General features: G+C 56.7%; 1 protein-coding gene across 1 annotated transcript in view; it reads right to left on the reverse strand.

Annotated features, from left to right (window-relative positions):
- The window catches only part of LOC104461775 (cytochrome P450 2H2-like), a 5399-nt gene extending 720 nt beyond the window's left edge, over nt 1–4679 (reverse strand). The window contains exons 1-8 of the mRNA XM_010073474.1: nt 4424–4679; nt 3752–3914; nt 2975–3124; nt 2145–2305; nt 1795–1971; nt 1549–1690; nt 922–1109; nt 65–206 (exon numbers count right to left, since the gene is read on the reverse strand). Coding sequence (XP_010071776.1) covers nt 65–206; nt 922–1109; nt 1549–1690; nt 1795–1971; nt 2145–2305; nt 2975–3124; nt 3752–3914; nt 4424–4594 — 1294 coding nt within the window. The 5' untranslated portion in view covers nt 4595–4679. The remainder of the gene's footprint in view (nt 1–64; nt 207–921; nt 1110–1548; nt 1691–1794; nt 1972–2144; nt 2306–2974; nt 3125–3751; nt 3915–4423) is intronic.
- Between the last annotated feature and the right edge of the window lie 7363 nt (nt 4680–12042).

Genomic DNA, 12042 nt, shown 5'->3' on the forward strand with positions numbered 1-12042 from the left:
CCTGGGTGCGGAGCCGCTGCGGGCAGGGAGCCGGCAGAGCCGATGTGCAGGGCTGTGCACTGACCTGCCGAGAAAGGCATGAAGGCTTCGCGCTTCCTGAACTCGCCGTTCCCATCCAAGAAGTGGCCTGGGTTGAATTCGTTGGGGTTCTCCCACTGGGTTGGATCCGTATGCACGGAGGAAAGTACGGGAATAACAACTGTGTCCTGCAGGAGAGGGACGGGCAGGGGAGCAAGGAGGGACATCAGCACCATGATATAGGGCTCTGCTGCCATGGATGAGCAACTGGGGGGCACGGGGGAGCGCAGGGGGGCTGAGTGCACACCCCCGTGCCCACCCAGTCCTCCTGTGGGGAGGTAGTCTGGAGTGATGGCTCTGTGCCTGGCAGGGACAACTAATGTGGGGTCTGCTGTCCCCATGGTCCTGCCGGTCTCTGTGCAGCTCCTGAGACAGAAATTATTGAGTTATTCCCACTGATTTGTGTTAAAACCCCTCTCAGTGCACAAAGTCCAAATGAGGGAGGTGTTCCTTCAGGGTGGGTGTTGTACAAAACACTTGCTGTCAATCCTGGACTGGTGCTGTCCCCAGATCTATCATGGGGTAGGGGTCCCCATGCTGGGGCAAGCTCAGCAGCTCTGCACATCTCCCCGGGTGGAAAGACATGTTTTCCAGGACAGGCAAGGGACATGGGAAGGTGGGCAGCAGCGTTCACCTCCCTCTACTCCTCCGCTAAAAGCTTATCTCCATCTCCCCCCTCCGAGGATTGGGAAAGACCCAGGACCTTCCAGAGTGAGCAAACAGTCCAGAGGCAAAGGCGAATCTCATTCAAACCCTCCCTGCCACCCCTCCCCTCGGGGACATGGAGAGTCCGGGGACATGGAGAGTCCGGGGACACGGAGAGTCCAGGGCCACCATGTCTACCTTGGGGATGGTGTGGCCCTTGAACACGATGTCCTGCGTGGTCATCCGCGGGAAGTTCTCAGTGCGGTTATTGTGGTAGCGCTGCAGCTCGTGGACCACCGCGTTGGTGTAGGGCATCCTCAGCCTGTCCTCCGTGCTGGGGGCGCGGCCGGCGCCCACCACTGCCTTGATCTCCTCTTGGACCTTGGCTGGGGAGAAGGCAGCGTGGAGCTGCAGTGCTCGCTGGGCAAAACCCCCCATAATTTCTGACTGCCCCCCATGGACACCTGTCCTAGAGCCAAAGGGTGATCTAGCAGAGGGGGAACAACCCTGCATACCCCCTTGTAGAGACCAGAAAGAGGATCTCTGTCCACAGACCTCCCTGGGTCAGGCAGGTTCAAAACATCTCTCATAGACCAATCTGGGGCCAGCTGCACAGGCAGGGATGGAGAAAAGGGAGCAGGGACCCGGATTCCTCTGGCCTGCGTGAACCTGTGTGTAATGGCTGTCACCCTTGGGTGACTCATGCAGGATGGTTTTGGTGTCCCCCCAAACAGAACCCTCCAGGGCTGGCACTGCCTGTCTGCACCTTGGCTGCACCGTGACCTCCTCGGGCACAGGGAGCAGCCGCATTTTGCTGTTCCTCACCTTGAATATGGGGGTGTTTTGCCAGGATTAGGAGGAAGAAGACCAGGGTGTTGCTAGTAGTCACTGTCCCAGCACCAAACAGGTCGAATACTGACATGACCAGGTCTTCGTCGCTGTACATGTTCTCTGGGCTGAGCTTGTCCTGCAAGGATGCAGTGGGGAGGGCATTCAGCATCGTCTGGGTGATTCTCCAGTCTGCAGCCAGGTCTGGAGGGCAGCCCTCACCCCCCTTTGCACCACCGCTACCTTCTCCCCTCTCGTAAGGAAGCAGTCGATGTAGTCTCGGGGGCAGCTGGGGTCCAGCGTCTGCTTGTGAAGCTCGACTCTTTCTCGGATGTAGTCCTTCAGCTTCTCGCACTCAGCCAGGGATTTCTTGTGCGGCCCCGGGAGGCGGAGCATGATGCTGGGGAAGGTGTTGTAGACCTGTGAACGGAGGAGGCACAGCAGGGGTTGGATGCCTAGATGGAGCCTCCCACACCTTCCCTCAAAGCCGTGCTGTCCCATCAAAGCCAAGGAGCCACCCAAAGCCAAGGAGCATCCCTCCACCGCCCGGGCGTGTCAGACGTGAGGATGCTGAGCACAGCGAGGATGCCTACCATGGCGACGGGGGAGACGAAGAAGCTGATGTAATTCCCGATCATGTCCAGTAGCTCCAGAAAGGCCGTGTCGCTGTAGCTGTAACGGCTCCCAAAAACAACGGAGCAGATCACGTTGGAAACTGCATGTCTGAACATTGTCATCGGCTCAAAGGCATTGCCTGCAGCCACAGAAGAGGCAGGAGAGGCATCCAAGAGTCAACAGTTAATAAATAACATGGCAAACACCCTTCCTCCCCCTTCAAGCCCCTGTCCTTTGAACTACGAGCCCTGGTTGAATCTGCTGGGTTGAAGAGCCAAAGCAAAGACCCCTCCTGAGCTGTGGGCTCCTGCATCTACCTGCCTGCTCCCAAACCTCTCCCCAGTGGTTGGGATTGAGGAAAGAAGAGGCTTCTCCAGGTGCTTTGGGCTCCTGCAGAGCATCTCCCTACGGCAACCAGCCCTTCACCAGCTCCACACATCAGAGGCAGCGGAGCCAACCTATGACCAAGCTTCCAACTCCTCCTGTATTCAGGAAGCTCCAGAAGCGGCAGCGGGACTGGCAGCGGCTCAGTTTTACTGGGGAGGAGGACATCACCCTGATAACCCCAGTGTCGCTGGGGCAGTGTCTGCATTCTCAATGCCACGCAATTTAATTTCCTATTTCTGTCCTTTTGGCATGAAATGTTCCTCAGTGGTTGCCACCAGCTGCACCAGTTCAGGAGCCCTTTCTCTACAAGGATCATCCACACCAGCCATTGCAAACAGCCTCAGGGACTACCAGTGTCCTGTGAGGCCACTGTGTGTCCTCCATCTGCCCTGGGGGCTGGGGTAGGCAGGACCCACTTCACCTTCCAGTTTTGCCAGCCGTTCCACCAGGTGCTGGGCTTCCTCCTGCACCCGCTGCGACATGGAGCTCTTCCCCATCCCAAAGTCCCGCAGGGTGCTGAGCGTGAACCTTCGCAGCTCCCGCCACTTCTTCTCGTTGTTGGAGACAATACCTGGAGGGAGGCAGTGGAGACCACTCACCTGCCCGCCCCACCACTCCTCCATGGGAACGGGGAACCCTGAGCCCAGCTGAGGAGCAATCAGGCGGCAAGCCAGGGAATGACCCTGGTGTGTGCACAGTGTCCAGCAAAGGCTGAGGATCAGTACAGAAACTCAGAACAAAGCTGGAATGGGGCAACTGGAGGACAAGGGGTAATGGATTTAAATTGGAAGAGGGGAGATTGAGATGAGATGTGAGGAAGAAATGTTTTCCTGTGCGGGGGGTGAGGCAGTGGCCCAGGGTGCCCAGAGAAGCTGTGGATGCCCCATCCCTGGAGGGGTTCAAGGCCAGGCTGGATGAGGCTTTGGGCAACCTGGGCTAGTGGGAGGTGTCCCTGCCCATGGCAGGGGGTGGCACTGGATGGGCTTTAAGGTCCCTTCCAGCCCAAACTATTCTGTGATTCTATGATTCTGTGCTGTCCTCGGACAAGAGGCTTAATAGTAGGAGAGAGTTGCAGAGCGGGAAATGGGAGTTTGAGGTCTTGGGTGCTGACTCCTTCCCTAGACTCGAGCATGGCCAGCTGCAGCTGGGGATGTTCTGCTCACCTAGAGCAGTGTCTAGAAGAAATCCAGACACCTACCATAATCATTTGACAGCTCCGTCAGAAGCGGTATTTCAGGTCTCCCTCCAAACTCCTCGGAGTGGCCCAGCAGAGCATCCTTCACCGCCTCGTACCCGCAGAGCACCACCACCGGCTTTGGCCCCAGCCAGACAGTGAAGATGGGGCCGTACCTGCTGCTGAGCTGGCGGAGGACGGGAAAGCTGCAGTGAATGAGGGTCCCGCACCCCAGCCCTTTGTTTCAATTTAAATTGGGTCTCGTGGCCCCAACGCTGGTGAATTGCCGGGTGGGGAGGGGAAGCGCCTCCCTCAAAGCCAATGTTCTTGCCCTGCTCCCATCCCAGCCCTGTCCCCACTGCGGTTCTGATCCCAGTGCCACTTTGGGGGTTCAAAGCATTGTCCCCAGGAGGCAGCTCTGGATGGCAGCAGTGCTGCAGCCCGGAGAGGGTTCAGTGTCACTGCCATGTGTCCCTTACAGGAGGAGGGAGACTTCAACAGCAGTATTGATCGTGCTCCTGGTAGCACGGATTTAGGCAATTTTGCCAGAGCAAGAGAAGAGGGAGGGAAAAAGAGAAAAGCAAAGTAGGAAAAGAGTCACCTGCATGATTCCCCTTTTGTTTTGGCACGGGACATTCGTGCTTTCTCTCCTGCTGGGACTGGGAGCGAGTCTGGCACTGCCAGCTCTTCTCTTACCTTCTGGTAGTTCTTGTAGAGGGGCAGGACGTCCTTTTGCCATAGGTTGCCCAAAATGGGACATGGGGTTGGTCCAGGAGGCAGCTGGCTTCTCTTCATGTTGCTTCTCCAGAACAGGAAACACAGGATAGAGAGGAGGGTGACCAGCACCCCGGCCAGTCCAGCATCCATCCTTGCCCGTGCTGCTGAGCAGGAAAAAAAAAAAATAATTCCCCCTCCAGGGAGAAAAGTCTCAACTGAGCAGTGAGCAGAGAGGAGCCAAAATCTGCTGCCTCTGCACTTCCCTGTGCTCTATATAAGCACAGCCCTTCCCACATTCCAAGGGTCATCCCCTGCGTGTCCCCCCCGTCACTCTCCGGGCGGTCGGTGACACAGAACACAGGTTTCTCCTGGACCAGCACGTACCTGGCACTGCCGTGTTGTATCACGGGTCTCAAGGGGGTGATGTGAGGTGCTGGGAGCATTGCAAAACCCGCAGGCATGCCGGGGGAGGTAGTGGCTCTCCCCTCCCTGCGTTGCTGAGTCAATTTTTGCTCGGTGCTCCCTTTTGGTGATGTGTGACGGAAGAAGTTGTCACCGTCCTGGCAAAAGCTCGCATGGCACCACCAGGTCATTGCACATTTTGTCACTGCTTTGCTTACCAGAGCAATGACCCAGGAGGGGACATTCTTGTAAACGGAAACTGAGGCAGCCCGAGACCACGGTGTGCATGGCTGGTCGGGTCCGTATTGGGTGTAGGTTAGGTGACAGTTTCCCATCAAACCCCTTTCTGATGGAAAATGAGTCAGTCCTGGGAAAAAGAACAATTTTCTTCTGAAATATTTTGGGGCTCCACTTGGGTTTTGGAGGAATGTCACCCCAAGGTGATGTTGCAGTCGTGGGGTTTACTCTCTCCTGGGCTTCTCCAGCCTCCTCGGGGCTCCTCTGATGCTTTTGAGCATCTTGCTCTGAACACCAGCACATCTGGCTGCATGTGAGCACATCTGGTGCTGGTTCAGCCACCAAACTGCTGGTTGAGAGCGCTGGCAAGCCGGTTCCCAGCAAAGGGTGCCGAAATGGCAGGAGGACAGGGCTGGAGGAAAAGAGAGAGGAGGTTTGAGTTCAGGCTGGTCTCTGCAGCAGAAGGACACCCTCGGCAGAGGCGTTGAATGATGTTCCCTGAGAGGAGCCGGAATTACAACACTCACCCAGGGCAGAGCGAGGAAACATCCCCCAGCAGCCAGCCGCAGGAGGGACGGCAGAGCCAGGGCTGCCTTTGGCTGATGGGAACAGCCAGGACCTCTGCCCTTGCAGCCTTTCTTGGCCACGTAGCAGGGCAGTTCACGGGTACCAGGGATGCTCGATGCTGCTGGCCAGGCTCATCCCAGCTGGGCTCTGGGGGATGCTCTCCATGGCCCTGGTGAGATTCCTTATCCAAACCTATACCAAATCTCTCTCACATCACCCAAAAGCAACTGGCGATGAACCTTCCACAGCCCTGGGACTGCTCCTTTTCAATATTTCGATGTTTTTCCCCCTGTCCTGTGCTGCTGGGGGGGAGGAGGGGGCTCCACCAGCACCCCGAATGCACAGGGAGGTTGGGGGGAGAGGGCAGTGGTGGCTGGAGGGGCAGCCCCACAGCGGTGCCAGGAGCCCCGCAGCAAAGAGCCACAGGGGCTGAGGCCAGGAGGGTACTGTGACTCACCTGTTTACCCTGTCCCATCCTGTCCTGTCCCTGCCCTTCCCACAAATTGCTCTAAATTCTTGGCTTGGGTGCCGGCAAGCGGGGAACTTTGCTTGGGGAGGTGATGTAGTGGCCGGGATTTTGGCAGGGGGTGAACAGCCTCTCGGTGACTGACACCGGTTTTTCCATGGCAGCCAAACCATACAAAGGAATCACTCGAACAACAGGAAAAGAAACATCCGTGGGGATTCATTTGAGCTGCAAAGTTTAAATCCAGTGGAAAATTCCCACTTCTGCGGGCGAGCTCAGGCAGAGCCCGTGGCCGCCTGCCTGGACACCGACAGCAACACTCATTGCTCCAGCAGGTTTTTTGGAAGTTGAATGTCTCTAATGCAACCAAAAAAAAGAGCATTATTGTATTCCATTTTATTAATGAAATAGAGAAAACAAACAAATCACCCTGGGATTTGTGAGTCCACGTCACCAGACAAGATGTTTAACAAGAAATAACTCCCAGGGATGATGAAACTTTGCCTTTGCCTTCTTGCACTGCTTGTTGGAACAAAGTGCTTCAGCACTTTCTGGGGCTGGGACCTGCCGGGAGCCCAAACCGCTTCGTGTGGACCCAGAGCCATTGTCTTTCTACAGATTTTCTGATAAGGGCTCCTGGAGAGCAGGGGTCTGGAGAGAAGCGGGATGCTGCAAGGCTTTGGGATCCCTTCAGGAGCAGCTGGTGAGACCTTTCTGCCCCAAAACCTAAAACAGTAGGGACAGGTCAGCAAAAACCCACATGCATAGCCCCATGTGACATGACCAAAAAAGAGGAGAATGTTTTGACTTCTAAAAAGAAATAAAAATCCATTTAGAGATTGCCAGTGCCTTTGGATTTTAATTTGAAGTCATGTTTTGGGACAAAACTCACACAGAAATAACGTGTAAAAGCGTTCGGGGAGCAGAGCAGCCCAGGCTGGCCCCACATCTGCTCCCAGAGCACAGGGAGATGTCTGGTCCCAGCTGTGCCTGGTCCTGGGGCCAGGACGGAGACATTTCTGGAGACTTCTGGTCCACAGGCTTCCAAACACAGCCTTCGTGGCAGCGCCGATGGATGGCTGTTACACCGGGCGAGGTGCCAGCCTGGGCTTTCCAGAGCCTGTCCTACCTCCACGCCCTCCTCCTCCCACCCTTCAGCTGAACCCATTTCCAAGGCTGGTGCCCAGATCCCACCGTGGGTATGAGGCAGAGCTGGTCCTGTGGGTTCCCCTCATCTCGTGCTTTGCTTCAGCTCAGCTGGCTTGGAGTAAGCTGTGACACTCACACTAAGGCAATTAACGTTATCCTAATGCAATTTTTCCCTGCCAGCAGCCCAAAGCCTCTGGAGGTGCTCTGCCCACCCCAGGGTCTCGACTGTGCAGAACGAAGGATGCGTAAAAATAGCTGCAAACCTTTTTCATCTCTCCCCCTTTCCCCTCTGTAAGCCCAGGGGTGAGATGGCCCCGGCACCCGCCCGCTGCGCAGCCCAGGCCAGCTAGTGACTGAGCTGGGAGTATTTTTGGTCACTCTTAATAATGCAGCAGTCCTCCCTGCATCCGAGTCTGGCTGTAATTAGAAGGCCAGTGTCATTTGTCATCGCTGTCACCTCCTCTCACTGGGATGCAGCTCCACAGTAGCATGATGCTAAAGCCCCTTTCATGCTGCGGGGGCTTGTTTCTGGGTTTTTTTATGGGATCCCACAAGAAAATCCCATTTTACACCACTGACCAACCCAGACCTGCCCTGGCGTGATTTGTCTCCGTAACAGAAATGTGATTTATGTGGTCCCAGGGCTTTCTCCAGGGTGAGGCAGGCAAAGTGATGGAGTTTAACCCGCCCACTGTCCTCGTGCTGCCAGTCCTCACCGGTGTGTCCCCACCGAGGTCCCCGTCCGAGCTGCCCGCCGTGGTGGCTGCTGGTTGGGGATGCAGAGCATCAGCTTGCCGTGGTCCAAGCTCCTGCTGACCAGCCCAGCAGCACAGCCACCGAGCTGGGCTTTGGGCTTTGAGATACCCACAGACCCAACCCTGTGCCCTTGGAGGAGCGTCAGGCCCTTCCTTCATCCATCTGCACGTCACGGTTAACCCAACAGGAGGCTGGGCTGGTTTTCCATGGCTTGCTCATCGCCCCACGAGGAGGACGAGGCTTTCTCCAGTGCCTGTGTTTCTTCTGGTCCTAATGTCCATGAAACACCTCAAGGGTCTCTGGGAGCCCTGCGGGACACCAGGGACAGGTCCTGCTGCAAGGGGGGGACAGGCAGGTGGTCCCGCCTCCCGTCTTGCTGAGTAGGAAGATGCAATTAAAGCGGAAAGATGAAGCAATTCCCATTTGCATTCAATCAATGTCGTCATCAGCTGGCTTCTGGTCTACCCATGGGTTTAGTTTTAATACAGGAGCAACAGCTACAGTGTGGGGAACAGCCGTGGGAAGGACAATGGTTAATCAGGGACTGCCAGCCTTCATTCTGGTTCCTTGAGCAGTCAGAAAAAAAGAGAGAGACAGACGTTTTGCCGTTAATCAGGGCTTGCACAGGAGGCGGATGAAGGCAGGCTGGGTTTGAGGTGCCCTGCAGCATCACCCTGCTCCAGAGCCATGCACATCGAGGGCAGAGTGCCCTGAAGGTTGCTCAGCCCGGGGGAGCCGGGCGTGAAGACAGCCCCAGTATCTATTCATATGTGGCCGGAGACAGGTGCCGATGGAGCACAGTCCTGGTCTGCGGGTGCCCTGTCCCCACGCTGTGAATCACGGAACCCGGACGAATCGCCAGCGGGTGGAAATGCATCCCCACCGCGGGAAACCATCCCAAGTGCCGCGTTTGCAATTGAACTGAAAAAATGTGATTAAACTTTCTTATAACATTTTAATTTTTAATCTACCCAAGCTGCCTGTCTGCTGTGTGTCAGCCGCAGCCGGGCACGAGGAGTTGGGGGCAGCTGGGAGGGATTTACAGCCGCACGGGGCGCATCCAGCATGGTCACCGCTGGCTTAATTCCACAGCATTCACCCCTCCGTGATTCCCTGGGGAGCAAGGCTGGCTGTGCCAGGGAGGATCACTCTGTGCTGCTCGTGCCGGCTCTGGGTTGTGCCCAAAAGGTGCCATTCTGTGCTCGAGTCACTCTGGAAAAGGATCCCAGCCCTCCCCGTTGCCCTTGCTCCTAATGGGACCAGTTCAACTGGTCCCACTCCCAGTTCTCGGTAAACACAGATCTATTTTTAAACAAGATGATGCAGATTTCCAGGGTGGGTTGCCTTGTGAGTTGCCGATCAGAACATGCCAGGAGCCCCAGTACCATCCAGAAGTGTTTGGAGAGAGCGAATCTTGTGCCGTGAGCATGGGAAATTAGCTGAGCCTTGCTGTGCAGAAAATAGCGAGATGGGCATCCCAGCGGGGATGTGGTGAGCTGTTATGAAAATCATTTAAAGGATGTAAAATTCATGGGATTTCTTAAAACAGCTGCACTGCCCTGAAACCTCCCCATCCTGCTGTTCATCATTCCTGGAATAATTATGGAGAAGAAAAATAATCCCTTCTCTGCAACCTTGTAGACACGCCACGTCCTTATCCAGGGCACGGCGTCCCTTTGCTCTGTGCGTGTGTGTATTTACCGCATCTATAGACCTCAGTAAAATATGTTAATTCCAAGAAAGGGAAAAAATAGCACTTGCACTTGACACGTCTGAGTGTGATGCTTACACCCTCCCGAGAGCGTCTGGGAGAGATGCAGCCGGAGCCGGGCTGGTGACCTGCCACTGGCACCGTATCCCTGCAGAGGGGACAGCATGCTCCCTGGGGACAGGGAGAACCTCCGCAGCCTGGAAGCACAAAAACCTTCCTCTGTGTTTCTGCAAGAGGTAACAGGTCCTGGGCTTGGGGCTCGGGGCTCCCTGCCCCTTTCCTCCAGGCGGGGAGGGCAGAGTGATGCTCGGTGTGCCCTGTGTAACCGACCTGTATCACTCTGGGTTGGGGACAAGGGGATCGGATGTTGCTATGTCATCCAGGTCCCCTCTCCCAGGGGATTTAGCCCTTGGCATCTGTGTCACCGCCAGCCACAGGCAGGGCAGGAGCCACCAGCACAGCCCTGAGCGGCAGCGTCACTCCTTACCCGTCCCAAAAGGGACAGTTCCGGTGCCATCTGCGGCGTGGCGGGATGGGGATGGCGGAGCCAGGGGAGCAGATGGCCAGTGGAGTGGAGCTGCCCTTCCCCAGCGAGCAGCTCCGGGGCATGGCAGCGTGCCAGGCGGCAGCAGCCAAATCCCAGCCGGAGTAAGGAGGAGAGGGATGCGGTACCGCCGGCATCGCAGCAGAGCCCTGCTGCTGGGGAATTTGCTCTTTTGTTGCTTCTTGGTTCCCGAATGATTATTTACACTTGCATGGGAATAAAGCAGAGAGTGGAGAGTCTGGTGCCTCCTGGTTTTTGGGGAACAGCGTCCTGGGGAGGATGGAAGCTTGTGCTCCAGCAGAAGTTTGTCTACAGGGGTTTGGTGGCAGCTGTAGGACGGGGGGGGCCAGTCAGGTCACCCCAGGCTTGCCCACAGCAGGAGGGTCCCCGCCGACCAAATGACAAGGGATGGGACCTCCTGCCAGCTCTCTGGCCTCTTCCACTGCTCCCCACCTCCCTCTCCTCCTGTTTTCCTGCTGCAGGGATCGCACAGACACCGCTTCCATCGCGCCCTTCGTTATCGCTGCCTCCTGGAACACAGCACAGGGAAATATGATTACAGCCCTTTCGCAGGGGAACTTATCAGCTGGACAAGGATGCTGGGAGAGAGCATCCTTGGTGCTGGCAGGGCTGTCACCAACACGGCAGGAGCTATTGCTCCTGGGACGGTCACACCACGTAGCCCAAGCACGGTGCTCACCGAAGCCCGAGCAGAGGCACAGAGGGATGTGACATTCACTTGTGCCGTGTTTTGGGAGCAGGTCGGGGCATGGAGGGATGGATGTGGGTCAGGAGCTGGACCTGTGGGCAGGGGACACTGGGCCAGTGCCCGGGTCACGTCAGGGCTGTTAACAATCATCTGGTTTCCACTAAAAGAGGCTGCTGTGATGCTGATTTGCTTTGACCCATCTGGGCCAACACTATCTGATCTTGGAGGGTCAATGGCACCGAGGTGGTGGGGGGTGGATGGGAGGGACAGCTCGGTCACCGTGTGTGCGAGGCAGGAGGGTTAGAGCCAGCAGCAAGCTGGGGTGGTCAGAGTGCCCTTCCTGGCACCAGTGTGTTGGTGTAGGTGAGAAGAACCCACCCTGAGCGGGGTTTTGGAGCCGCCTCTGGGCCAGGAGGAGGTGGGAACCATGGCTGTGTCCTGCAGGGATTTTCCCAGGGTTGTGTCCGTGGGTTTTACCCTCCCTGCTCCAGGGAAAGGCTGTAAGCTGTCTCTCCAACAATGGCTCAACACATCACACAGTGGCAACCTCAGCTCTGAACTCTGCAGCTCTCTGTACCTCTTCAAAGAACCAAAATTCTCTCTGTCCACCCCCAGACACCCCATAAAATGTCCCCCTTTGCCATCCCACATAACGGTGCAATTAAGAGTGGACAAATAGAGAGAAAAAGCACCAAGCCTGCACCAGCTGGTGCCAGGGGAGGTGCCGGGAGCTCCCTGGCTGGTTCCTAAGCCAGGCTGTGCCCCGTGATGCACAAAAGCATCACAGCACACAGGGAGGAGAGGCACCCCTGGGTGCAGCCCCCTGCCCTGCTCCCATGGGCACAGCCCCCGGGGAAGACCCCACACTGGGCACCACCAGAGGCTTTGGGTGGCTGCAGGGGGAGCCCCGGTCCCTTGTCCCCATCCCGCTGGCTGGAGGTGCTTGGGAGCCGCTGAGCAGAACTGGAGCTTCCTCCTAGTATCTCATCTCAATCTCCCGTCTTTCAGCTTAAAGCCGCTCCTCCTCCTTCTGTCCCTGCACCCCCTGATCCAGAGC

The sequence above is a fragment of the Pterocles gutturalis genome, unplaced genomic scaffold (genome assembly GCF_000699245.1).
Source record: "Pterocles gutturalis isolate BGI_N339 unplaced genomic scaffold, ASM69924v1 scaffold18922, whole genome shotgun sequence".
NCBI classification, from domain to species: Eukaryota; Metazoa; Chordata; class Aves; order Pterocliformes; family Pteroclidae; genus Pterocles; species Pterocles gutturalis.